This window comes from Citrus sinensis, chromosome 2 (genome assembly GCF_022201045.2).
Source record: "Citrus sinensis cultivar Valencia sweet orange chromosome 2, DVS_A1.0, whole genome shotgun sequence".
Classification (NCBI taxonomy): Eukaryota; Viridiplantae; Streptophyta; class Magnoliopsida; order Sapindales; family Rutaceae; genus Citrus; species Citrus sinensis.
The window spans coordinates 22,864,418-22,890,750 of NC_068557.1; the positions used below are offsets into that span (position 1 = coordinate 22,864,418).

The 26,333-nt window shown below is 33.9% G+C and overlaps 4 protein-coding genes across 4 annotated transcripts; all 4 read right to left on the bottom strand.

Annotated features, from left to right (window-relative positions):
- Positions 1 to 361: 361 nt before the first annotated feature.
- On the bottom strand, positions 362 to 3,004 carry LOC102629354 (uncharacterized). Its single transcript, XM_006492187.3, has 8 exons — positions 2,819 to 3,004; positions 2,248 to 2,491; positions 2,010 to 2,147; positions 1,833 to 1,911; positions 1,453 to 1,518; positions 1,210 to 1,285; positions 748 to 804; positions 362 to 629 (listed from the first exon to the last, which is right to left on the bottom strand). The coding sequence occupies exons 2-8, from the start codon at positions 2,452 to 2,454 to the stop codon at positions 539 to 541; spliced, it is 714 nt and encodes a 237-aa protein (XP_006492250.1). The 5' UTR covers positions 2,455 to 2,491; positions 2,819 to 3,004; the 3' UTR covers positions 362 to 538.
- A 1,527-nt stretch (positions 3,005 to 4,531) lies between these two features.
- On the bottom strand, positions 4,532 to 8,709 carry LOC102629637 (glutamyl-tRNA(Gln) amidotransferase subunit A, chloroplastic/mitochondrial). Its single transcript, XM_006492188.4, has 10 exons — positions 7,968 to 8,709; positions 7,240 to 7,551; positions 6,949 to 7,128; positions 6,762 to 6,856; positions 6,417 to 6,492; positions 6,076 to 6,153; positions 5,639 to 5,732; positions 5,439 to 5,488; positions 5,137 to 5,250; positions 4,532 to 4,796 (listed from the first exon to the last, which is right to left on the bottom strand). The coding sequence occupies exons 1-10, from the start codon at positions 8,511 to 8,513 to the stop codon at positions 4,704 to 4,706; spliced, it is 1,638 nt and encodes a 545-aa protein (XP_006492251.1). The 5' UTR covers positions 8,514 to 8,709; the 3' UTR covers positions 4,532 to 4,703.
- Positions 8,710 to 8,868: 159 nt separating this feature from the next.
- Positions 8,869 to 14,144, bottom strand: LOC102629918 (actin-related protein 2/3 complex subunit 1A). The gene is made up of 15 exons (XM_006492189.3): positions 13,874 to 14,144; positions 13,694 to 13,779; positions 13,268 to 13,344; positions 12,954 to 13,048; positions 12,159 to 12,228; positions 11,799 to 11,868; positions 11,566 to 11,639; positions 11,411 to 11,453; positions 10,849 to 10,930; positions 10,552 to 10,640; positions 10,353 to 10,438; positions 10,143 to 10,206; positions 9,575 to 9,681; positions 9,314 to 9,372; positions 8,869 to 9,229 (listed from the first exon to the last, which is right to left on the bottom strand). Exons 1-15 carry the CDS (start codon positions 13,941 to 13,943, stop codon positions 9,162 to 9,164), a joined length of 1,140 nt encoding a protein of 379 aa, XP_006492252.1. The 5' UTR covers positions 13,944 to 14,144; the 3' UTR covers positions 8,869 to 9,161.
- Positions 14,145 to 18,671: 4,527 nt separating this feature from the next.
- Positions 18,672 to 25,859, bottom strand: LOC102630510 (probable LRR receptor-like serine/threonine-protein kinase At1g07650). Its single transcript, XM_006492191.4, is given in 25 exon segments — positions 18,672 to 19,194; positions 19,197 to 19,209; positions 19,326 to 19,476; positions 19,651 to 19,891; positions 20,007 to 20,217; positions 20,307 to 20,425; positions 20,698 to 20,844; positions 21,221 to 21,416; positions 21,498 to 21,883; positions 22,248 to 22,306; positions 22,478 to 22,516; positions 22,619 to 22,684; positions 22,914 to 22,979; positions 23,064 to 23,135; positions 23,419 to 23,490; positions 23,617 to 23,685; positions 23,788 to 23,859; positions 23,934 to 24,005; positions 24,299 to 24,370; positions 24,461 to 24,532; positions 24,614 to 24,685; positions 24,792 to 24,860; positions 24,951 to 25,022; positions 25,310 to 25,478; positions 25,579 to 25,859. Coding segments are annotated over 25 exon segments (3,060 nt in total). The 5' UTR covers positions 25,700 to 25,859; the 3' UTR covers positions 18,672 to 18,832.
- Positions 25,860 to 26,333: the final 474 nt, after the last annotated feature.

Genomic DNA, 26,333 nt, shown 5'->3' on the forward strand with positions numbered 1-26,333 from the left:
AAATATCATTGTTGTTCACAAGCGTAATTAGTTCTGTAATTTTCACTAATGTCAAATATATGAGCATAAAATTGGAATTTTGTATGCACAAACAAGTAATAGGAGTTAAAAAAATTGAAATAAAAATTGCGTTAATTGTTATTTGGAGAATTTCCTACCGATAATATATATATATATATATATATATTTTAAAAAAAGATCTATGTACGAAAATTGGGACAACTTTAAAATTCAGCGGAATTTCATATACTTTGCAGTTTGCAGTTCCATTTGTGGACCATGAAAGAGATCCATTAGATTTTAAATGAATATGATAAGAGCAGAAATCATAGCCAATAGCATCGTGAAATAATACTCTCCATGCAGAGACAACAGAAAATACTTGATTTATATCTATCGCATGGGAACACATTGGCGATACATGTAATGAAGGAATTTGAGATTTTATGCATAAATACAAATTGGAGCAATTGTTCACACATAAAACCATCAACACTGCCATCAGCATTGCACTGTTAATGGTGAGAAGCGAAAGCTTCTAAAATCTCCTACCCAATGGCTTGCTATGATTAGAAGTTGAACCAGAAGCTTTACTTGAAAACACGCTACTACCCTTCGCAGGAGCAGGACTGCAAATATGAAAATGTTTTCACATGTTATGTGAATGAAGAACATACAGCTCCTTATATATATATATAATATATATATGTATGTATGTAGGTATGTATGGAGAGCTAATAATATTACCTATAGGTCCTTTGCACCGCATTCTTCTTCATTGCTGCGAGATTTTTGAATTCTTGACTGTTCAAAAGAAAAGGATGGAAATTTAAAATTAAGTTCACGGAAAGTAATCTGAATCAGCAAAGGCTCAAGTGACAATGAACATGAGATTATGAAGAAGAAGGTAGGATTTGTTCCCGCTATTAAGCATATGTATGTAAAATTTTTATCAACATGGGCAATTAGACTGGTTTGCAGTTTCATGAACAGTGGATGCATTTTAGATTATGTGACATTTAACACACAGAATTAAAGAATGGCACCCATCGGATAAATAAAAACTTTCACCAATCAAGCCCTCAAAACAAAAACAATTTATTCCACCATAAAAATTTTCATTATAAATTTCATAATCCTTCAGAATCACGTTTCACAAAATTGACCCACATTTATGCATTATGGGATAAGACAATATTAGTGTATTACCTTTTAAGCAAATCTAATTTTGCCTTCTTCATCAAGCTGCTCTTCCCACCTGAAATGCCATATCCTGGTCCATTGCCTGCAAAAATCACCAAAGGTAGATTGAGTAACAGAAGAATAAATATATTCATCAATCCTTTGTGACAGCCTGCAGAAGGTCCTATAAGGTCCTTGGAATCCATTAACAGGTAAAGGGAGCAGTTACAAATAAAAGAAAACCAACCACAACAGATCAGCAAAATTTACCCCAGCTTCTTTTGTTGCTTGAGGGTGGAACCTTTTCACAAATGCGAATTTGCCGACTTTGTTTCTCTACAAAAGTTACGCACGAAGTAGGAACTTTCAATAAGCATAAAATAAAAAAACAAATATAAGTACTCGAACATCTTCTACCAGTCATGAAATCAATGAATCAATCGACTAATATCTTCACTCGACAACTCAATACAATGATCAGTCAAAATACAAATCAGAACTCTGATACAAATTACAAAATATTGCCCGCACCGAGCTCATTATATCAAGCACTCTTAAACACACAAAAGGGGTTGCGAGGTGGACCAGAATTAACTACTTTAATTGTGGAAACAAGTTTCTAAATGCATTTGAAATGAATAAGAACATACGAGCATCTGCTTTCTGGTATAGTTGCTTTAGACGATTGGCTGCTACATTCTCAGCCTCAAACACATCCTTGGTTTTCGCCTAATAACAAATCATCTCGGTTCAGATCAGCACTCCATGAGAGAATGGGCATATCCAAAAAAGACAAAAAAAAAAAAAATCATATAAGAGAAAATTACCTCGTACAATTGTTTCCATCTAAATGCGACTTTCTTCTTCTTCATCCTCTCAATTACAAGATTGAAGTTCTTTTCACCAAAATCTTTCTTGTAGAATTTCATCCAGAGCTCATCAGTCACTGGACTAAGATCTCTTCCCTACAAAATTTTCACAATGTAAGACAAATTATACAAGCATGGCAAAACTAAAACATCAAAGAAGTCACATTCTAGGCCCTATATTATATCTTAATCTTACTATTGTAGAATTCTCTACGTGCATAAGCTGGTCCCTGGTACAGTGTGGCAAAATTTGCTCTAGAAGATGTGAATCAGTCTCGCCAACATCTCCAAGATACCTTATATTACCAATGACAACTTTAACACAAAGATCAACTAAGGATGGAGCTGGACGTCTCTCCACAGACCCAGGCATTATTCGCACATCACTCCCCTTGGACTTCATCTTCCACGACGTGTAGTATTATTATTTATATGTGAGCCTAAAAAAAAATAAAATATACAATCAATTCTTACAATGTCCATCATGTTTGCACCAAACTCATATCAAAGGATTTAAGGATCTTCAGAAACAGAGCTTCAAGATTTATATTAATTTAAGACCCAAAAAAAAAACAAAACAAAGAAATAAAGAAAATTCCAGTGAAGATGAGTATCATGAATTGAAATCCAGCAGACGTAGTAAATATCTAATAATTACCTCCAGAAAATTCAATAATAAAATTAAAAATTTGATAATTAAAAAAAAAGATGGATCTAAGAAAATATTGAAATATAAGCAGAACCGGGAAGTGGTGATGAGAGCTGACCAAGTGATCGAAGACGGAGACGGGAATCGATTATCGGAATCCGACTCGATGATGATAACGATATCAAAACACGAAAGATTTCTGCTGAGGCGCGCGCCGTTTCCAACGTGTGTATTGATAATTGACGAGGTAAAGTTTGGAAGAATCTTTTACTTTTATTTTATTTTTAATATGTTATTGGTTTTATTTGTTTAACCTCAGAAAATAAAAATAAAAAATAAGGAAAGAAAACCCCTTGTTTTGTTTGTTTTCCCTATGAGGTGCTGTGACGTCAAATTTTTGGTTTATATAATTCTTGTTGATGTACTTACGTCAATAAAAGATGATTAGTCATTGTTTAAATTCTAAGCCAAGGAAACTTTATATTTATACTTTCACTATTTTACTTTTTACATTTTTTATCTGACGTGCCATACTAAAACTTTCTTTAAACCATTTTTTTGTTCAGTCACATGAAAGAAAATAAAATAAAAGTAGTTGAAGAGATTCTTTATGGGCAAAAACTACTTTGCAACAGGGGTTTGTTACCCCTTTTTTGTCTTTTTCTAGGTCAACTACAACAGAATCCTGTAATTTGTTATAAAAACGAAAAAGTTAAAAAATTTTAAATTTTTACATATTAGTCCCACACCTACAAATTTTTAGTTACATTGATGCTTTTGGAAGCCACGATTTTCAGGACAAAAACTCAATTAAATTTATTTAACTGTGTAATTAAATTTACTCATTTTATTTTAGGACAAAAACTCAATTAAATTTATTTAACTGTGCAATTAAATTTACTCATTTTATTTTAGGACAAAAACTCAACCAAAAATACAAACTCATTGCCCAAACAAACAAAAATGATTTTACAAATTCATTAACTAACACTTTATTATTATTAGTAAATTAAAATATTTTTACTACATAATTAAATAGTTTAGTATGTTAATTAAATATTGTTATAAAAAAATAAAACATTACCTACATAGAATATCAAATTAAATTTATTTTCGTATTTTTTATATTCCATCTACTTGACATATAAAATCTCTTGTTTGAGAAAAAAAAATATAGGGGTTTGAACCATGCTCACATGGATAAAAGAAAATTGGTTGCCGTATTAAATTAAAAAAATTATATTTATATTTATTATCAATTATAGTTAATAAATAATATACATAATTTAACTATGTAATAAAGTAGTTAATTTATTAATTAATAAGTAAATTTATTAATTTAAATAGATATTAATAAATGTAAGAATAAGTTATTTAATTGAAAACCTAATTCAAAAGAGTAAAAAAAAATTAAAATATTGTGGACTTATATGTCATAATTATAAAACTTTTAATTTTTCTTATTTTACATGAACAACAAGAACTTTTAATGTTAATGGCCCAATAATCACATCAAACCATCGTACAACTCTCACGTTAAATCTAACAGTAAATTTGAAAAAGATAAAAGAAAGGCAAAAGAATGAAGTACCAAATCCCATGGGTATGGTTGCTGGACCCATTCTTTATATGGGAAGGGACAAAACCCCAATTCAAACTCTCGTGAAATCATCAAAACCAGCCCCTAGTTTTGTTGTAACTCTTGTTTAAGAGAGTTTATTTTAACTAAATCTTAGCAAGAATCACACTACTCACTGGCATGCTTTAAATCTCTGGAACCAAATTTCAAGGCTCTAATTTTTGGGTGGGTGGGTGGGGAGAAGAAAAAAAGTTCAGATGGCAACAAAATTTTATTTGGCGTCTAACCAACTATGCTTCATTCGAGTAACTATAGAAGAATGAAAAAAATAAATGATTTACTTTACATGCCAACGACTATTCTGTCTTCAGGTACTAAAATTGTGCGAGCATAGGAGTTTAAAGGCATCTCCAGAAAAGAAGGGTCATTGTGGAATGCCATCGGCTATGAGTGGCGGAACAAATCTGCAACCTTGAAGAGTCTGCTCAAATATATGACCCACTTTCAGCAGTTTTCCCTGCACATGTAAACAAATGCAGCTAGATGAAATATTTACTCCTCATTGTAAAGAAAAGATTGTGCGGCTTCCAAATCAATATTTCGTTCCAAGCACTCTTTATTTTGCTAACAGAATTGTAAATGTGCAAATTTTTTCAGCATATCAATATACTTGGCATTGAATATGCTTTGCAGTCTTTAGGCCTCAAGAAAACATGCTAATTAATGGGAATGACAGCTAATAATGGCCAAACAATCCTCAAGTGATTACAGACAACAAGAGCTGCAGCAGACAGTAGACTCAACTTTGCAACTCAAAACTATAATTAGCAATGGATATGGATATAGATGGTCGGTACCTCATCAAATGCTGCACCAATCATTTGAAGACCAACAGGAAGGCCGACGGGTCCCCCTTCCACGAATCCACATGGCAAAACCAATGCAGGTAGACCTGCCAAGTTAACATTTACCTGCAGCAAGTCACAAGATAAGTAAACAGAAAATTAAATGAGATAACACTCGGACTTGGAGCTATGCTGTGTATGCTAAACACTGTAAAATTAGAAATTAAAATAAAAAAAAAATTACATATTTACATGGTGTTACACAAAAGGGAATCTAAATATGGCATATCATTCAGAAACATAAAGATGCTTACGGTCATGATATCGCCTGAATACATTGCCAGTGGATCATTTTTCTTTTCACCTGTAAACATCACAGTTAATCAGGCAACTTCACTCTAAAATAATTGCAGAAATATTTAATTAATTCAAATGCTAAATTCTTAATCCTCATTTCTGATCGAAAAATGGAAAACAAAAGAAGAGCATCAAAAAGAAAAGAAAGGCAAAATACCGATTTTATATGCGGCTGATGGGGCAGCAGGTGAAATTAGGATATCATTTTCATCCAAAGCTGTCTTGAAGCTTTTCTGGATTAAGGTCCTCACCTGAAACACTAATTGCAATCATATCTTTCTTCTTGAACACCATAAAATTTTGTATCCTGAGTCTTACAAAACAACAGCCAGATAATGAATAACTAAAAGCGACTTTCCACATGCCATCGTAATAAACTCCAATCAGAAAAAAGTTCTAACAACATCATTAACCTCCTGAGCCCTATGATTTCCCTAATTGCAAGTGCCACAAGTCAGGCTTGTCAAGGAAACAGTAATAGAGATATTTTTGGTTCTCCAAAACAAATACGAGGAAATCTCTTAGCCACCTTAAGCATCTTCAGGTTAGAGGCAATTACCCCTCCTAAGGATGAATACATCAATAGAATGGTACCTGCTGAGCACGCTTATAATATGCATCATAGTAACCAGCTGAAAGGGCATACGTTCCCATCAAAATTCTCATTTTGACCTGCAAAAAGTTTGTATAACAATTTAATCAACATTCCATATGGATAAAAATATAACTTAGACATTTCTTCCGAGCTAAGTAGCAACCAGCTGTACACGTCTCCGATTATGAAATAGTAAAAGAAAAAGTAGCTTGACACATCAATGACAATTTGACAATGTGAACTAGGTGGCAAGCAGCCCTACAAAATCAATAACATTTAAAAATTCAACAAAACATTAAGCAAATGGCAAAAGGATCTTATAGCAACTTGAAATACATGCCTCAGAGCCAAATCCTTTTGCTCTAGAATCTCCATAGAGTGCATTTAGGTCCTCAGCCGCAGCTTGGTTGCCGTACCTGGTTATTGATGCAAATGATGAAGGTGGGGATTCAAAGTTTATCAAAATTCGATATGCTATATAGAGAAGCAAGTTGCAATCATCTTTTCTACTTCAAAATTAGCCACCGCATTTTTTGTTCTTCTTCCCTACCTTCCCATAAATTTACAAATAAGAGTAACTCTTCTACATAGCATGAAAGGATTTGGCTTATACTAATTTATCTATAATATCGGAATCAGAGAACCAGAGAATGATAATCAATCAGAAGCATTCTCCTCAAATCACCTGACACCGTCATAACGAGATAAGTTGGAAGAAGATTCAGATGAAGCTAGAATATAGTAGGCTGGCAACCCAAGAGAGAAGGACGGTAAAGATACCTGCAATTGAAGAAAAAGAAAAAATGTATATTAGGAGCATATTCTAATATGCATGAACTTCACAACATAAGCACTGAAAATATAAGAGGCACCTCTGACAAAGTACATCCTAATTCTTCCAGATGAGAAACAGCTCCAAGGACTGTAGATTTTACTCCACTATCAACTCTGTTTTCAAGAGTTTCACGGATCACACCAACCTTGAGTCCCTTCAATGGTTTGGATTCTAAAAGTGAAGCAGAAATAAGTTGAGACGTGAAATCAGGCACCTCCTGGAAATTTGAAATTATTATAAATTTAAAAGATGAAAATAATTGACAAGCATGAAAATAATTGACAAGCATGCGGTAAACCTGTGAAACTGATATTTGAAGAACACGTACTTGCTTGCTACTAGTGGCATCAAGTCTATCATGCCCAGAAATGGCACTAAGAAGTATTCCTGTATCAGCAACTGATGAACCAAAGCAACCTATGACATCAAGTGACGACGCATACGCTATAAGTCCATATCTTGAGACACGCCCGTATGTCGGCTTTAGCCCGACAACACCACAAAATGACGCAGGCTGCCTAACACTTCCACCAGTATCACTTCCCAGAGACACTACGCACTGCCTAGCAGAAACAGCTGCAGCTGAGCCTCCCGATGATCCTCCTGGCACCCGAGAAATATCCCAAGGATTTGCAGTCACCTAATGAATGAACAAATGCATCACCTGAGTAAACCAACTACAGTTACCAGTTGTAAATATCATTGCATATGCAATCAAATTCTAATCATACTTCACATAAAACACTCTTTATCACAGTATCTTCTATCCTATTCCTCTCCAACCTAGCGAATTGCAGATGTCAAATCCAAATAAATACCGTCAAATCTTGAACATAAAATTTAATGAGAAGGACAAAGAAAGTCTATTTAATTGAAATTACTGATAAAAAATAAATAAAAATCTGCATTTTTAACCGGCGTTATGTAGCTAAAAGAAAAATGGAGTAACAAACAAGAGTTACAGTTCTAACATTACTAAAAGTTCAAACTTTATCAGCTCTAGCTGTTATTGGCATTTCCCAAAGAAGCAAAAAACAAAAATAAAAAGCTCAAAACCTGAAAAGAAGAAGATTCAGTGGTGCTGCCCATCCCAAACTCATCCAAATTGGTCTTACCCACCACAATCCCATCAAATTCCTTCACTTTCTTAACCGCAGTGGCATCGAAAGGCGGACGATAATTCTCCAAGACTCTAGAGCCAGCCGTAGACGGCATATCCACCGTACATATATTATCTTTAACCCCAACCAAAACCCCAGCAAGGGGCCCCACGTTTTCGTTTCTCTTGATCTTATCATCGATGGATTGTGCTTCTTTTAGCACATTGTTGGAGACGTGGATGAAGGACTTGAGTTGGGGCTCGGCGAGCTTAAGACGGGATAGGTAGGTTTCGGCGAGCTGGGTGGCGGTGACCTCGCGGGAGAGGAGGGAGTGATGGATGGAGAGGATTTGGGATTCGGGCGGTGACGTGGAGGAAGGCGATTGGTCGGTGACGGGCTGTGAGGAAGAGAGAACGGGTTTTGTGTGAAAATGGCGGGGTTTATTATTGGCTGGGAAGAACCGAGAGAGCCTCCGCGGAGGATGGTGGAGAGTCGACAGCATTGCTTTTGTTATCTCTTTCCCCGCTTCCAGAGAGTGACACAGATCACAGCAGAACACTTGGTTTTACAGTGATAACACGTCTGACCATTCGAAATTTCACCCATTTTTTTTAACCCATTTTATCTTCTTTTTGGGGAGAGGCCAAATTTTTTACTTACTTAGCCAGTAAAAACATCATAACTTAACCAAGATGATTCTTAATTTCTTATCGATCATTCACATACTTTGAGCCTCTTGACGGCATATTCTCCAAATCCTTGTAGTCCTAGTTTTTAAGCGACAATTCTTAGTCGACAATTAAGATTTTTTTTTTCCCCTTTCTTTCTTTCTTCTACTACAACCAAGCAAAAAGCTGTTTAGAGAGAGATTAGAGAACATATATTACAGTCTCTGCTGTAAATTGTAAGTCTCAAACTGAAGGTGGAAAAATTTTGACTGTCAAATAGGGAAACATATCAACTACTGTTCTTCACCAAATTAATATACAAATCCATCATCGCGGCATCACATCATTGTTCTCCATGTCACTCGAAATACATTCAGAGCCGTCTGCTGTAAAACGTATAAATATCAACCTTCATAGATAGTTCAGTAGATCTTCCTGGCTCCCCAGATCCCATGTGCTATAAAATGTATAAAGATCAACCTTCATAGATGATAGTTCAATAAATCTTCTTGGCTCTCCAGATCCCATGTAACTATTTTTCCATCCAATCCTGAGATGATCCATGGTAAACATCAAGAAAGACAACTAAGCCCCTCAGATGGAAGCAGAATTGAAAAATTAGATTTTCACTAACCTGAAGTGGTGAAACGAGTTATCCTTGAACTCCCTGCCTCCCTGAGAGGTACAATGCAACTACAATTTCCAAAACACACGGTCAGATTTTTGCTCATCAACTGAACTGAGTGAGATAGTGGATTTTCCAGATAAAGAAGCAGAATAAGTAATTTTGATAAGGAAGTTGAAATTCTATCCCAAGTAATTCTGAAGTAATAGGCATGGCTGGTTAATGTGAAAGATTAGCTGTAATGGTATATAAATGTTATGAAGTAATTACTTTATGCAGTTTACGTGAGTGCCTCCACGTGTTCTTGAAGATTCAACAGCATCATTGCCCACACCATACTTTGATTGACCATACAGTTTTCCAAATGCTTCAGAGAACTGGAAATAAGAAAATCAATCTAATATTAACATAATTGCTCCTATTTAACACCCATAAATTTCCTAGGAATGCATAATGCAATGCCACAATCTCCATAAGCATTGAATCAGTATTTGACTTAGGAAGTTTGAACCATTTAGGCAGCTTCTTTTTTTAAATAATACTCTTGAATTACCTGAACACTACAATAATGTCTAAGCAACCTCTTACTTTTAATAGTAATTTAGCCTTTTTTCTGGCGACAAAGAAATATAACAAAACTTGAGAAAAGGGAATCATACGAAGTTAAAAAATAATGTTAATAATGGCGCTCATGGGATTGAAGGTAATAATACAATATCATATATTGCATATTTCCCAGCTTATAGAAACAGTCTAATTTTATTTAGAGAAAAAAAAACTAAAGATTTTTCTCACTAGTCAAAAATACAATCAGAATGATAATTAACTGTATGCATACCTGTGATCCATACTTTGGACCTGACGATGATGTTTTCCTTTCGTCAAGGAATTTAATGAAGGTCCTAGACAAAAGCAAAATTAAATTAAGTTATAGGAAGAATAAACATGAATATAGAAGCTACTTCAATCCCAACCCAGAAAATAAGGAACAGCACCATTCCATATAAATTGAATGAAAGAGGATGTAAGACGTAAGATTCCTACATACCATATTCCTGTTTCATCTGCTGCAAAAACCATCGGGTTGCAGTCAAATCCCACACCTATGACCATTTTCTCAGAAACAAATAAGACCTGACAATACAACACATGAGGATGCACAATGTCCATATGTAACAAGAAGTTAGAAACTAATTAAAAGAGAAACAGTGTATCTCAAAAAGCGAGCAGAGAGGATGCTGACCCACATCACGAAGAGGCAAATCACGGAATGCAACATTTTGGGCCAAAGGAGAAGGACCGACATCATCAACAAAGTAAATCATAGAATTATGGCCTTCACAATATCAAAAGATTGCAGATACATGAGGAGAAAGCCATCTTTGTAAGTTCAAGCCCTCTAACATGATATAACTCTTAACTTCGTCAGTAATAAAACTAAACAACAACAAAACTACCAAAATGCCAATAACTTGCAATTAAGGATAAACATTTATGGTCAACATATGCCAAACCATTATGAGTAGTAAAGAGATGTTTCTGACCTACATAAGCTAAGGTATTGCCACTGGGTGACCACTTGACACCAAATGCCCAAGAAAATGAGAGATCAAGCTGAAGGATTTGCTGTTTCAAATGCAAAAGAAATCATTAAAGCCACAATATGTAAGATTTAAATGCAAACTGAATAACAGAAAATTCAGCAAACAAAGACATGAATACGCACAATACATGAAAATACTGGAAACAAAAACATGTTTCCTGCATTGAAGGAGTCACTTTCCAACTTATACAGGAATGCAAAGTTTACTGGCTCACTAATATAAAATTGCTAACAAAGTTGTCTCACGGACCAACAAATATTCAGTATAGTCAAGTAGAGAGAAGATCATGTATAAATGCTTTTATCTAACAAATTATAGATTTAAAACACCATAAGAAATCAAAAGTAGTCTTTAACAGACCTATCCTTCTTTTTCTTTTTATTTTTCACTATAAGAAAAATAAGCATACACAAAGAAACTTTAGATGCACACGTTCTCCCAACACAATTCAATGCAAATTAAAAATTTAGTTCTCCAAGGGCAAAAGGAACAGATATTAAACCTCTCCAAATTTTGTGTCTGAGGAAGTGCCTTCCTTTTTTTCCCTGGGTCGATGCATGGAAAAACCCTTTAGTAAATAGTAATGATATAAAAGGGAAAGAGAGGAGAATGAACAACTAATAGACAGATAATGTCTTGTAATCTTATTGAACATACTTTATATCAACACCTTTTATAAAGGTGGAAAAGACCCTGCATTTTCCATCTGTTGAAGTGGTAGCAAGAAAAACCTGCAATATAAAGAGAAAATAACACCATGACATAATTTAGGTCTTCCTAGCACTTATGATAACTTAATTGAACAATATATATACACAAACAAGAAATTCCATTTGAACTCTTAATAGAAATCATACTTGCAAAAAGCAAAAGAAGTAGGAAATACTCACATTGTTAGGATGCCAAGCAACACTTGTCACAGATGAATCATGTCTCTTCCTGATGAGTTTGCTGACCCACCTGGATAAAAGAACCAAGAAGGGACAAATATATCATCAACCTATATGAGTTATAGTAACTAAACAGGTCTAGCCAAAATGGTATGCAAGGACTATGAATCCAACAGCTGTGGGGACATTACGAAGAAATTCAAGGACAATTACCCAACATAGACGCAAGTTCATAAAGTTAGAAACAAGTTAAGCCTGCATTTACACAAAAATCAAGCAGAATTCCATATATTGACATGCTCAACCCAGCATATAAACAGAAAAAGTAGAGAGAGAAGCTGCAAATTAAAGCTTTGTTACCAGTTATTTTCTTGCTCATAGTAGCAAATACAAACAGTTTTAGCACCACTCCCAACAGCAAACTTGTTTTCTGAGAGATAAAAACGGTGGTAACTCATTAGAATTAATCATCATTGTCAAGTTAAGAAAAAACTTAAATTTACAGTCAAATTTTATAATAGAAATTCATATAAAAATTTAATGGAACATTAATTTTCTAACTCTAAATGTGTAAACAAGAGTTGGCAGCCATCCTGACAGCCGCGGATTTATATTACAGGGTTTGGGGGCAATTGAACCCACTCAAAAATAAATTCCCTTTAATTTCCTATAAAGTTCTGGAAAAATTACCCCAGAGTGGGGGCAATTTTGTAAACAAAATTTGATATTAGGGTGAATTTCGTGAGTTATTATTTTTTACTATGGTATTGTCCCCTATGAATCAAGTTTCTTGATCCCCCCTGCATCCTGACAACTGGGTTGGCCATCTCCCAAGGACCAGCAAGGGTTAATCAAAATAAAAATGAACAAGTCTGGTTGTTCCATCCAAATTTCATCTAACGTCCAGATGCTATGACAGAAGGACATTGCTAGATTGTTCTAAACTTTCTTCTCACGAACCCAAAAAACCACCAGAACCGCATGCAAAAATGTACATATTCCTTTTCCAGTAATTATTTTCTTTATTTTCCAAGTCTAAAATATGTAAACTTAATCCAGTTCTGAGCTCGCTCTGTCAATCAATGTCTTACATGCCATTTGGACAAGATAAGTGAATGAAAAACAATACTTAAGTAAACAATAGGGTTCCAGTACCTTTAGGACTCCACTGAACACAAAGTGCCGCCCGATTTAGCCTAAGGATAACAAGAGTTGGCACCCACTCTGATCCTTCTTGGTTCCACACATACCTGAAAAGAAAACTAGGAATTAAGCAAGCAAAATAAAAACATTGGATATAAAGGATAAGGAAAATTGTCACCCCTAGTTTGTATGCACTTGTCTAAGACTCGAGGAGCAGGGAAGGGGTTGCGGGCAAGCACACAACTATGATGCTAAGATGTCTTATCTCATTGAATCAAATACAGAAGAAGAGTTGTACTGCCAACTCAAATGACAGAGGCACTTACGAATTCCGATCGTGAGATACAGTCACAATTCTGTTTGACCTGACACTCCAGTCTATCCCAGAAACGATTTGGTCATGCTGCCACAGAAATGAATAGAAAAAAACAAATAAATATAGACCTAGACATCATAATCTCTATAAACTGACAGAATGAATAAAGAAAAAGAATTGTGATTCATAGTATCTAAATCTTTTCAGTAACCAACAGGGATATTCCAATTTTTTGATGAATATAATCTTATCTTATTATACTGAAAGCATTACTGTAAAATATTGCCAGGGACAGAAACATAAATTTTTTTCAATTTAATTTTTGTTGAATTTTAGATAGATAGTTATTCACTCACAGCTACACATAAAGTGAAATTTAAAGCTAAAATTTAGGGCAAATTCTGTTCAGAAGAATATAAAACTAAAAAAATAGTACCTTCTGAAGAACATGAAGCTTCTCCCACTTTTCTTGAATCAGTTTATAAATGTGAACTTCGTTATTATTTGGACAAAATGCAACCACTGCAGCGAACATATAAATAAATAATTACACAAATTAATACTCAGAATAGTGTATAATTAAATGCATCTGAAAATTCAACGAAAAAAGACTTACTTGCGTGATCGGGACTCCAGGCATGGCAAGTGATGCACTGAGCAAACTGGTGAACTGCGATTGCCGCCATTTGTGTATAATACTTATTTGCAAACAGTGATAATTGATTTTTTTTTTTTTGGGAAACAATTCAAGTTTAGTTTACTGAATTTGAATTTTTAACTGCGAAGAGATCTGAATCTCAAATAGAGATTAGATCCAAGCGAAGCTGAGAAGTGAGAGAGGAAGAAGAGGGGGACTTTAACGTAAAGCCAACGTCTAGTTAAAGTAAATTAGGAATTTTGTATAAAAGATAAAAATATCATTTTAATATTACTGAGTTACGTATTCAACTGAATTAACTTCTAAGATTTTATTGAAAAGTATTACAATGGATTAAATTGAATTATGTTACTATTTTTGTTTGCTGCAATGCGGGAATTATGTTAAATATAATAATCTAAGAAAGACAAATAACCATTTAATATTTATTTTAAATTATATTACTAATTATTGAGTTTAATATTTAATATTATTGTAGGTAAATAATAAATAATTTTTATGTTTAACATTCAATATTATTTTTAATAAATTATTGAATAAAATTTTAATATTTAATTTTATATTCAATATTAGTGTAAATAAATTTTGAGTTAACATTTTGATATATGATCTAATATAAAATTATAGTTTAAATAAATTATTAAATTAATTTTTTATATTTAATTTATATGAAAAACAGTTTAAATACATCTTACTTAAACCCAAATCGAAATGAGAATTAATAGTCTCACTACTTTTGAACTAAGATTTATACTGATCAGCTCGTTATGGCAATCAAATATGCCTAGGACTGAATTAATTTATTTTGTCCCAAAAATTAGTTCAATTTTACCTATAATCCTAACATCTAAACATGTCCCGAAGGTAATTAAAATAGCTATCATAAATTAATTAGAAAAAATAAGAAAATCTTTTTTTCATATTACTTACTTTAAAATTTTGGAATATTTGAGATAAATCACAAATTTTTTTCCATTAGACCTTGAGATTATTTCATAAAATGATTGTCAAATAACGTTAATTGTGATTTAATGATTTAAATGTTTTAATAAATATTTGAGAATCTTTTTTTTTTTAATGGAAAGCACTATTAATCATATCATTAAAAACCTCAAAGATTACAATGAAAGTAGAATAAAATAAATTTATAAAAAAGAATATTTTTTTTTAACAAAGGATAATGTATATTCGAGAAATTGATTTGTGATAATTAAGCCCCTGCCCTAATATTTCGTGTATTTTAATAAATGAATATTTTGGATCACTCCACCAATTAAACAGTTACTTAAAACTGATTTAGAATCCTTGGAGTGTTAATAAATATTTTAGAAAACATGAAGGGCTTAGAAGAATACAATGTAGACTGGTTACAAATCTTTTATAAGTAATTATAGATATTTTAATTTTTTTATCTTAAATTTTATCTCAAATAATGTGTCATTTGTTGTAGTTGATAATTTTTTTTATAAAACTCAAGTGAATTAATTATATTATTTCATCAACTAATCAAACATATAATATATAATTTTTTAAGATAAAAAATTTAAGATGCGTGTAACTGCTTATCTTTTAGAAGTGTAGAATTGGTGCTTTGCGTTTTAAACTCGTGTTCTAGGCTATTTGAAGTGCAAATATTTAACAACAAGCCCATTCATTTTTGGGCTAAATCAAAGCCGAACATAGTAATTCAATTGGGTCAAATTTTTGGATCGACTAAGATTGGGCCTTGTTTAGGTTCCTTGATATTTCAGTCTACTGGAACCCATAACACTCTTCTAAAATTCTTATAACCCCCTTCCAAACTTTGTTGTCTAATACACCTTAGGTTTACCTTGTAAATACAAGCCCATAAATTAACGCAAACCACCATACTATAGAACTTTACCCTAAAAGAGTTTTTATTTTGAGTTTTTATTTATAAAATATATAAAATCCTAAAACTTACATTATTTTCTTTTTGTTACGTAGTTTCATAACTCTAAATTTTTATAAATTTTCTCTAAAAAATTATAATATAAATATAAATTACGAAATAAGATGGTGTAAGAAGTTTTTTAAAAGAGTAATTTATTTAAGGGATGTAAAAAGTTTATTGAAACAATAATTTATTGCGTTTTGTGTTTAATTGAATTTCCTTAATTTCAAAATAATAAATGAATTAATTAATATTTAGTTATTTAGGTAATTACAACAAAAAAAGGTTTTACAAGGAATTTAGAGAGATATCAAAAGGCCTACTCATTTAATTTTTAATGATAAGAAGCAAAATAACATTCGAGGTTATTGCTGTTGTTTCTTGTTGTTGATGCAATAATCTAGTCGAGATCATTATTATGACCAGATGATTACGTCAACACATGAATTTATATTTTCAGGGGAGACGATGCCACTCAAATTGGCTTTCTTGAGCAAGTTTTGATGACTGCGAACACCTAGACTTCATTTGCAAAGACAAAAAAAGTCAAAGGGGACTGGATGTTTTTCCGATAATAACCCTCCGATATTCAAGTCAGTTCTCGAGTCTTGTAAAAAACTTGTGCCACACTTTCAGTGGCTCAATTGTAACTATTTTAAGTGAAGATTTTAATTCCTCACAAGAACAAAAGTTATTCAAAAAGTAAAATTTCTTAAATTAGAAAGACAGTTTTCCCCTCCCCCAACAAAGAAGTGTCTTCCCTTGACTTAGATTTTGCAGGGCTTTTATAAGCAGTCAAAGATGCCGCGCCACCATTAACTCGTAGACTTTAGTGGCTTAGTTGAACGTGTTTATTGGCTAATGGGTGAGTGTGCTGGTTACAAGACGGTTGGGGGGTTAACGTGGTAACTGTCTGGATGTGGGCATCGTGCCTAATTTTACGGAGACAACTTGCTAGTTGACCTTTGACTGAGTCATTGGATCGACCTGATTTTGACTCTTCTCATGAATTCTTTGATCGTCCTCATATATACGAGCAGATGACTACCTCCTCGAGGTACCACTCCTCTCGAGGATTGCTTATAAAACAAGGAGGCCACATTCTACTCGGACGTTTATCAAGTAGTGGTGTTTTAACCACCCAAACAATTATTATTATTAAAAAATATTAGGAGTATAAGCATAATTCAAATCTAATTTTTGACGTAGCCTCCTTATTTTGAACTTAAGCATCTAGATAAAACTAATTGAAAATCAAGTAGAGAAGCCCCGTGAATAGGATTGTGGGGAATATTCAACATTGCATACTACATATACTATATCTCTCATTCAACCTGAGATTTTTTCCTCTAAACTAACTGCATGCACCAAAAAAATCTCACTTATTTATTGTTAAAATGTGAAAATCATTAAGCTTTTCCATGAACTACTTCGTGATATCTTTGTCTAAAAATAAATGAAAATCAAATTCGGCTGATGAAGCAAAAATAAAAAAAATAAACAGCAATTCCTTTTGATTATTGATGATTCTCATGCCTAATGTTTTTCTTCATATTTTTGAAAGAGAGTGTAAAGAAAGTAACAACGTATCAGTCGACCAACTTCAAACAAATTATTAAGGGTTTTCAAGCACTTTAGTACAGTGAAAAATCTTCAATCCAAACAAGAGAGGCATCTAATCTAAAATTTTTAAATGAGCCCACATTTTAAGGGGTGTGATTAGTCTATCCCTCAAGCAATTGGGGGATATCTGAGTCCCAACTCCGAAGTCAAGGCACTTGTCCGATGGACTGTTACATGGATTCGAGATAATGTCTTTTCACGCCCAATCGAATAATGTGTCACAGCAGAGGTAATTTGATATGGATTACTTGGTCATCTTACATGTACCAGGTAACACCTGGAAGTTTCTGTGAATTGGTCAGCTTATATTAGAAATAAATATTGTAAGAGAGATTGTAACATCTTTCAAGTTTGTTTGGTTTGATATTCTGGACGAAAACGGGTTGCCGTTTATTGAGAAAACGGCTAACCGTTTAAGTCCAGAGAGCATGTTTTTTGTTCTGGAATAAACGGCTCACCGTTTATGGTGAAAACGGCTTACCGTTTAAGTCCAGAGAGCATGTTTTATGTCCTAGAATAAACGGCTCACTGTTTATTGAGAAAACGGCTAACCGTTTATTTCCAGAAAGTTGTCAATTGGAAAACGGTTAGCAAGATTGAAAAGATTTCAATTGTAAATCGATGCATTTTCAAACCAAAAGAGTTTTTTCGAAGAAGTACCATTTCTAATGGTTGCATTCTTTCAAATAAACATCTTATTCATAAAAAGAAGGACATACAATAAGATTAGAAATCAGATTTTGAAGATTTCATGCTTGTTCTGGAAATACAATCTTATTTGCTAAAGATTGTATTCAGGATTTGATATATCTTGGGGGTAATTTGCCATTAAAACTCTATAGCAAACCAAGATTGGTGAGGGCAAATAAAACCTTAAAGGAAAGTGTGTAAACACGTCTCAAATTCTAAGAAATTTCATTGTTCTTTGCCTCCATATTCTCATAATTCACCAACAAATATTCAGTCTTATGCCCTATGCTAGGACTATGATTATGTATAATAATTCCAAATGCAATAAAAAAGTCATCCATTATTGTCAACCCTTTAGTTGAATTCACTGGCACCTCTTCCCTGTATTCTTAAAGTCGAGAATTTGAGTCCATACAACAATGGAAAGTTATTTTCAGGAATTTTCTTTGTTGGACTTATGCTTTTTGCTTTAATAATAATATAAATACTTAATGGTTTGATTACTATTTTCATACAGATGGTCATATGTAATCAAATTCTCAAAATTCAGCTGTAATTTACAATTGAAGCTGTTTTATTCATACATTTTCCGATTTTTTCTGTTCAAAAAGGTTAAATTGCTAAAATACTCGGAGACTATACAGAAAGAGACCTTTTTTCTCTCGACATTATTACACATAGAAGATCATTTACTCATCATGCTGAACCAAACTCTCTCTCAAAAGGACACGATCTCCTGTTTTTATGCTTGAATTTGAGCAATCAGTGATGGGATCATAGCTAGAGATGCTCAGGGTTTGGCTCTGACGTTGCCAGAAATGACTTCTTACGGCCTTAAGTTTAGAATTAACAGCTAAAAACCCAGGATCTGCGAGCAGGTCTTGAACGACAGTACGACCTTCAAGCATGCTCACCACTTGAGACATTGTTGGCCTAAGAGTTGGAGATGCATTAGTGCACAAGAGAGCCACATTAAGCATTGCCATTGCTTCCTCTGATGAATACTCGGAGCCCAAACTTGTATCAACTAGCTCCAATAAATTTCCTCTTCTTGGAGAACATAGGCCTGAATGAAACCATGCAGGGATATGATATACATGCAGCATGTTAAAATAATAAGAAATTAAAAGACTGAATATTCATTTGCTTTTAATAATATAAATTTACAAGCAAAATATTTACCCAGTCAAGAAGGTAAACGAAATCCTCATTAGGCCTGTAGTTGGTGTTGCTCTTTCCGCTGACAATTTCTAATGTGACAACTCCAAAGCTATAAACATCTGCTTTGCTTGTTAAGTATCCACGCATTGCATACTCGGGAGCCATGTAACCACTGCAGAATACAGTAAGTATTCAGAAAAGGTTGCAAAGTCACCCACCCAAAAGAATAAATTACACTAAGTCTGTGGGAAAATGATGTAGGACTTTGATAGTTGTCATGAATCCAATAGAGACATTCAACTGGAAGAAAGAAAAATGTTTCCTATATTTTTATGGAAGAACTTACATGGTCCCAGCAATTCGTGTGCTGATGTGAGTTTTATCCTCTTCATAAAGCTTTGCTAAACCAAAATCAGAAATTTTAGCATTGAGATCCTTGTCAAGCAAGACATTGCTCGTCTTGATATCCCTGTGCACAATTTTTATCCTAGAATCTTCATGGAGGTAAGCCAAACCTCTAGCTATGCCTATGCAAATCTTTTTCCTAGTAGGCCAGTCTAGCTTTAATCTGTTTTCTGTATCCTTTCCTGTCAAGAGTTAGAAAAAGAAAATCAATACTATTTGCAGCTGAGATGATAAGAATTTGAATATTGCCTAGGGGAAATGTGGCATATATGGATATATGGAAAATTCTAAGCTTACCAAAGATAGCACGGGATAAACAATTATTTTTCATGTACTCATAGACCAGCAGCAACTGATTTCCTTCAACACAACATCCATAGAGTTTCACAAGATTTGGATGTTGCTGTGCAGATATCATCCCTATTTCATTTACGAATTCACGATTTCCTTGCCTTGATTTTGAGGAGAGCTGCTTTACAGCAATTACAGTTCCATCTGATAATATACCCTACAATCCAAAATTGCCAGCTACTCATTTTTTTTTTAATCTTAGAAAGTATAGATAGGGCACGCAACTTAAAAAAGCATAACATTTACCTTGTAGACTGAACCAAAACCACCCTCCCCAACTTTGTTTGCCGGATCAAAATTGTTCGTTGCAGCCTTAATCTGTCTTAGTGTGTATAACCCTGTTTGCAGATCTAGACCTCTCAGCTCTGCAAATAATTCAGTATTAATGTCAACCAACCGGTACTCATAATAATAGTACTTAGAGATGACAAGTACTGATTATTTTTCTGGAATGCCCATATGCCGGAATTCCATAATTCATAACATGTACAACTTAATTTAGAGATATAGATTATAATATTTGCCAAGAACTAATGATGGTGAAATTGAAAAATGCACTGAATCAGTATTCTAATCTTCAGAAAATATAACATATGGGCAGATGCTAATAGATTAAAGTTAATCAATAACCACACACCTTTATCTGCAGAAACTTTGCCGCCCAGACATCCTTTCCAACGCATGATAAACAAGATCAAAAGGACAAGTAATACTGATGCACCCACTATTGCAGCCATTATCATCACGTGATTCTTCTTGCTGTGAACTACAGGGGGCTTAAAGTCTGTACGAGAAGAGGCAATTTATTTCCAATCAGTGAATGAAAGGGACAAGTTTACTGTAAAAGGTATTAGCACTAGCACCCTAACTTTCAGTATCAAAAACTGAATAGGTATCTGAAAATTCTTCCTTGGCCTAGTCACAACGAATCCTTGTTTACATAACTGGGGAAAAAAAAAAAGGCCAAACATATCATATTACTAAAGCATTGTGCTGAATAAAGACATCCAATGTAATTAGTTCCTTTCCAACAAAAACTGCCAAGGGGATGGATGTGCTTAGAATCAATTGTGAAACTACAAAATTGTTGAGGTTCCATCCATTCAAGCATGAAGATTTGTAAAATAAATATCAACTATGATGAAAATACAATAACTTACTTGACTTTACTGATATAGCAGAAATTAGAGGACCATAAGTTCCTCGTAATGGTATGCCAGTTGTCCCTCTTCCAGCCCAGTAAAGGTGGATCTTTAACGTGTGACTTGTCACTTCCGCAGGAAAATTCTTTACAATGGGAATACCCGTTCCGCCAGCTTCATCCTCAATATTAAAATCCTTCTTGACCAACTTTTCCTATGTTCAAACAATAAGAAATCAGTACGAAAAATTTATGGAGGAAAAAACAAAAAAGAGTTTGTATAATTAAATAGTAACCTGGATGTAGATATCAAATATACGCTTTCCCAGACTGTTAAATGTACTGTCATTTTTGAAAATGATCTCTGCAAAGTGAAGTCTAACGGTGTAATTTCCATTCCCAAGGCAGAGCCCATAGTAAGTGAGTGAGAGTGGAGAAACACGTGCCGTTCTATACAGTTCCAAGTCAACCGCAGATACCTTAGAAAGAGTTGATGTATTGGTTCGAATATAATTATCTAAATCAGTATCGTCGTCCATGAATTTTCCAGTGCTGCTAAATGCCCAATACTGGCCAGAGGAGTAAAACATAGAAGCGCCTCTTGCTTCCATATCAGCTTCATACTTGGTGTGGCCAGTATTTATTTTCGCACCACCACAGTTAATGTGCAAGGTGTAATGATCTGTGTGTATTTACGTTTCAACGGAGACATTGTGAGCTAAGAAAGAAACAAATGCCCAGATAAATCAACCCATAGCAAATGTGGCTACTGGTTGCTTCCAAATTTTCAGTCAGAACAGAATTTCATTTTTGTGAATCATATATGGGATTATATAAGAACATAACTTCACTCTTAACCCTTCACACTCACGACAACAACTACTCTCAAGTTTCATGTTTTGGGATACCTTTAAGCTGTCATGGCTGTGATTAAAATGGATTACTTTTCAAGAAAACAATTTTACAGTCTTTATTCTTTAATTCAGTGACTGAAAATTTGAAGTTCAAGCAAATACAGAGGATTTTCGAAGCCCGACGTAACTTACACTGATCAGCAGGAGCAGAGCAAGGAAAGTTCTGTCTTAGGCATGGATGAACTTTATCTCTGCAGCATATAAACTAATAAATAGGGAGTATTTTCAAGAGTCCACAATAAGTATAGATTTTTTAATCAAATAAACAAAGTTGAGGGCAATCATATGAAGATCATAAGCAATAAGTAAGCTTCTCTTACAGCCAGGTAAAATATGTAGAAATATGGGCACAAGATTCTTACAATTTATTACGCGGTGAGGAGTAGCTCTCAACTAAGTTCCTGGAAACAAAAAGGGTAAATGCTTCACCTCACTCACTCACCAAGTCACCATAGATATAAGGATGCATAAATGATAGAAGATATATGTTAAATTACACTCACACACTCCCTCGAGGACATTCAATTGGATCTGAGCTTTCCCAAGTGAAATTATTTAAAGATATATCCCTGTAGATAAAAAATGAAGTCTAACATCAGCAAGTATGCTCCCTCATTATGCTAAAACAACCAAAATACTTATTGTGTAATTTTCTAAGGGAAATGTCAAGGATGCATCAGTTGGCATGAGATTATTTCAAGACTGAAAAATATGCATTCAATTATTTTTAGATGGCTGTTTCATGCTGTCAACTGTTTTGAAGCAAAATTGGAAATGGAAGCATGAAAATATACATACACATTTTTGTTACTGTTGAAGATATATTTAGGCACAGGTCCTGTAAGCTTGTTACCTGTCAAATACCTATGAAAAAAAAAGGGTTCATATTAGCATCTATAAAACATGACCACTCTTTAGGAACCAAAATTTAACAGACTATCCCCTCACATGAAATTTGTTTTTGCCAGTTTTTCAAATGTAGTAGGAATTCCACCGGTCAAGTTATTAAAACTGAGGTCTCTGCACGGATAAAGAAAAAAGTACATAAATTTTATTTGGAACGAAATAATATCACTCAATCATCGTTAAGTCAGAATTAACTGTGTTTTGATCTGGCTCTGCAGAAAAAGGCACATTAGCGTTAAATTGGCTGAAATGAATTATATGCTTCTTGTCCTTAGCTTCTGATCTTAATAAAATGATATTAACATGCATCATGGCCCCACTGGAGCAAAAAAGATTCAAAACAGAGCTTTCAATTGTAAAGGACTTGCTAAATTAAACCATTAGCATGACTACTTACATGTTTTTCAGCTTTGTCATATCCCCAATATAACCAGGGATCTCTCCATGTATCAAACATTTTGTGAGGATCCTGCATTTCACAATTTGATCCAAGTACTCAGTGTGTCTGTGTGTGTTTGTATGGTAAATATTTCCACATTTAATGAAGAGGGCAAAGAAAAAGAAGAAAATAGAACATCATGCAAATATAACTCACAATGTCTTCAAGTTCATTTTATCCAATTTTGGGAAAGCAGACTCACTGCCTTTCAAGTCACTTACCCTCCTAAAGGGAAGGGAAAAGGGGCAAAAAAACTTAATCAACTCAATTTTCCATGAAAAAAGAAGTTTAAAAGAAGAAAAGGGAGATGCAATTAGGATTGCATACAGATCAGTCAAGCTAGTCAAGGCAGAAATGCTGGCAGGTATAGGCCCCTCCAGAGAGCTACCCTGGATATGCCTGTAAAAGTAGCCTTATCAACTTGTCCTGAAAGCTCCAATGGAACATAAATTAGATACCATTAGACAACTTACAATTTCTGAATCTTCTTCCATTTACCGATGAATTCAGGAATCTTCCCAGAAAAGTTATTGTCACTTATCCTCCTAAAATACATCAAATAGATGAAAACTTGCTTCTTAGTGTCTTCGGTGCAGATCAAAGAATCAGATTGATCACAATCCTCATGTAATGAAAGTGCATCAAAGAAGAATATTTGACAATGATAATCTAATTTTAACATGTTATATGGAAGATGCTTAGGAAATTCAACCAGTAACTAGACTTTAAATTGCAATCTAGTCCAAAATATGAAACGTACTTCAATAAGTGAACAAGTACATCCATATCTTTTTTTAGCATCCATAAGTTACATAAGAATGAGGCTATTTCCACTTACAAATCATTCAAGTTGGTCAATTTGGTAATTTCTGCTGGCAATTTTCCTGTGAAAGAATTTGATGATAGGATTCTGAAGAAAGATGGTAGCAACATTGTTACAAATCAAGAAATTTGGGTGGCTTATAACAACTTGTTTTACATGAAAGGAGAAAGGAATTACAGTTTCTGTAAATTGATCAGCTTCCTAATATCTGGTGGAATGCTTCCGGTAAACAAGTTCCCTTCGATACTCCTGTAATATGGAATATGTAAGATTTGAACTAAAATGATAAAGGTTGAACTGAATAGAAGCTATAAAAATATTTTGACATACAGATTTTTTAAAGTGGTGATGTTGGTGAGAACCTTTGGGAACGGACCAGACAGGCGGTTCCCCATCACAGAGCTGCGCATATAAAACAAAAGCATTTGTTGTATATATCTTAACTTGAACAATTTTCATGATAGGTTGATATGAAGAGGGAATTAATACAGTAATTAAAAATGCTTACAGCTCGACCAATTGCAAAGTAGCCCATTGTGGAGGGAAAGAACCGGTGAGGCAGTTACGGCTGAGGTCCCTATATGAATTGGAAAGCAGTTAAATTAAGGAACATATTTCAAACATTCCTATTCGTATTGAATGGAGATATATCATTGAATTTGCTTACAGTTGTTTAAGGTAGCGAAGCTTAGAAAGCTCAGTCGGGAGAGTTCCTGTTAGATTTTGAGCCTTCAATGCACTGCAGAAAAAGAAATTAATCACATAGCCTAACCATTTCAAAAAAAAATATATATATATATATATATATATATATATAATCATTTACACCTACTTGGACTCTTGAGGTCACTTATTAGTCAGCGCATATCTCAAACTCCAAGGGTAATACTAGTTATATGTATATTGTTATGGTATGTCTTTCAACTCAATTAATTCACCCATGTATTTAATTGACATATGTAGTACACAGAAGAATGGAAGAGCAAATAATTATAACGATGAAGAGAAGAGAAGAGAAGAGAATACATTGTTACAACGTGGCAGGTGGCAGAGGAGCAGTCGCAGGTTACATTGCTCTCAAAGCCTTTCTTGTCATCTGATGACAGTTCCCAATTCCCTTTCTGACTGCATGGATCAACTCCAAAGTTCCAATCCTTTTTCCCCAGTTTTCTTCCGATTTGCTTCAATGCCTTCACTGCGAAGAACGAATAACTTATTGAATATATACATTACATATATGAGGTTTTTAATTAAGCTAAGCTAATTTTGAAGAGTTTAATTAGTTGGTCTGGTACCTTCTTCGGCATGGAGCTTATTAGCAGTGGCTGCAATTGCGTACCCAAAGAAGGTAACCAAAGAAATGAAGAGAATATGTGATGCAAGAAGCAGCTTTAGAATTAGAATCAGAGAAGCCATTTGGATTGAATTGAGTGCTCTGCAGCTTCAGCGTTCTGGGCTCTCTTGCTTTAGCTTTAGCTCAGTTATGTTCTAAGAGTGAAAGTACTGCATGCAAATGCAACTGGAACTGGAAGTGCATTGTTAGAGTGGTTACTACTTATCATTTATCAACAACACCCAACTACTTACTATTATGTAATAGGAACTTCATAAATCATTCACATTAAAATAATATGAACATCACTATAAACGCGTTGAAAAACGTTGACCAACTAAGGCAATATATTTATATTTATATTTATTTTCATTTTTGGTTCAAACCCAGTGACCCACGGTACATGCACTACCTTTTAATTAATTAGTTGTGCTGGTGGGGGCTGGACAGTGGGTCACATGGAGCGAAAAATCTACTTTAAAATACCCAAGTTGAGCCGAAAAACTACAGCTTCATTTCTGGCCACTCTAGCAATTCATAATCACTAGACATACGTACTTCTTTCTTTCTTTCTTTCTTTTTTCCATCCCTTACTAGGGGACACAAAAATACTTGAAAATTAAAATCTAATTTAGAAATCTATATACTTTTAAGAGATATGTGAAAGTAATACATAACAAGAAATATGGGATACAAAGAGCTCTTCTCAGTGTAGAG

What these genes read in the sequence shown, in the direction of transcription:
- LOC102629354 (XM_006492187.3), bottom strand. Translation starts at nt 2,454, where the DNA reads ATGAAGTCCAAGGGGAGTGATGTGCGAATAATGCCTGGGTCTGTGGAG. An exon ending in AAGCAACAAAAGAAGCTGGG is followed by an intron (nt 1,286 to 1,452) that starts GTAAATTTTGCT and finishes TGATTTTTGCAG; the next exon opens with GCAATGGACCAGGATATGGC. An exon ending in GCGGTGCAAAGGACCTATAG is followed by an intron (nt 630 to 747) that starts GTAATATTATTA and finishes TCATATTTGCAG; the next exon opens with TCCTGCTCCTGCGAAGGGTA.
- LOC102629637 (XM_006492188.4), bottom strand. Translation starts at nt 8,513, where the DNA reads ATGCTGTCGACTCTCCACCATCCTCCGCGGAGGCTCTCTCGGTTCTTC. An exon ending in ATTATAAGCGTGCTCAGCAG is followed by an intron (nt 5,733 to 6,075) that starts GTACCATTCTAT and finishes TTAGTGTTTCAG; the next exon opens with GTGAGGACCTTAATCCAGAA. An exon ending in ATTCAGGCGATATCATGACC is followed by an intron (nt 5,251 to 5,438) that starts GTAAGCATCTTT and finishes GACTTGCTGCAG; the next exon opens with GTAAATGTTAACTTGGCAGG.
- LOC102629918 (XM_006492189.3), bottom strand. Translation starts at nt 13,943, where the DNA reads ATGGCGGCAATCGCAGTTCACCAGTTTGCTCAGTGCATCACTTGCCAT. An exon ending in CTGGAGTCCCGATCACGCAA is followed by an intron (nt 13,780 to 13,873) that starts GTAAGTCTTTTT and finishes TGTTCGCTGCAG; the next exon opens with TGGTTGCATTTTGTCCAAAT. An exon ending in ATAAAAGGTGTTGATATAAA is followed by an intron (nt 11,454 to 11,565) that starts GTATGTTCAATA and finishes GCATCGACCCAG; the next exon opens with GGAAAAAAAGGAAGGCACTT.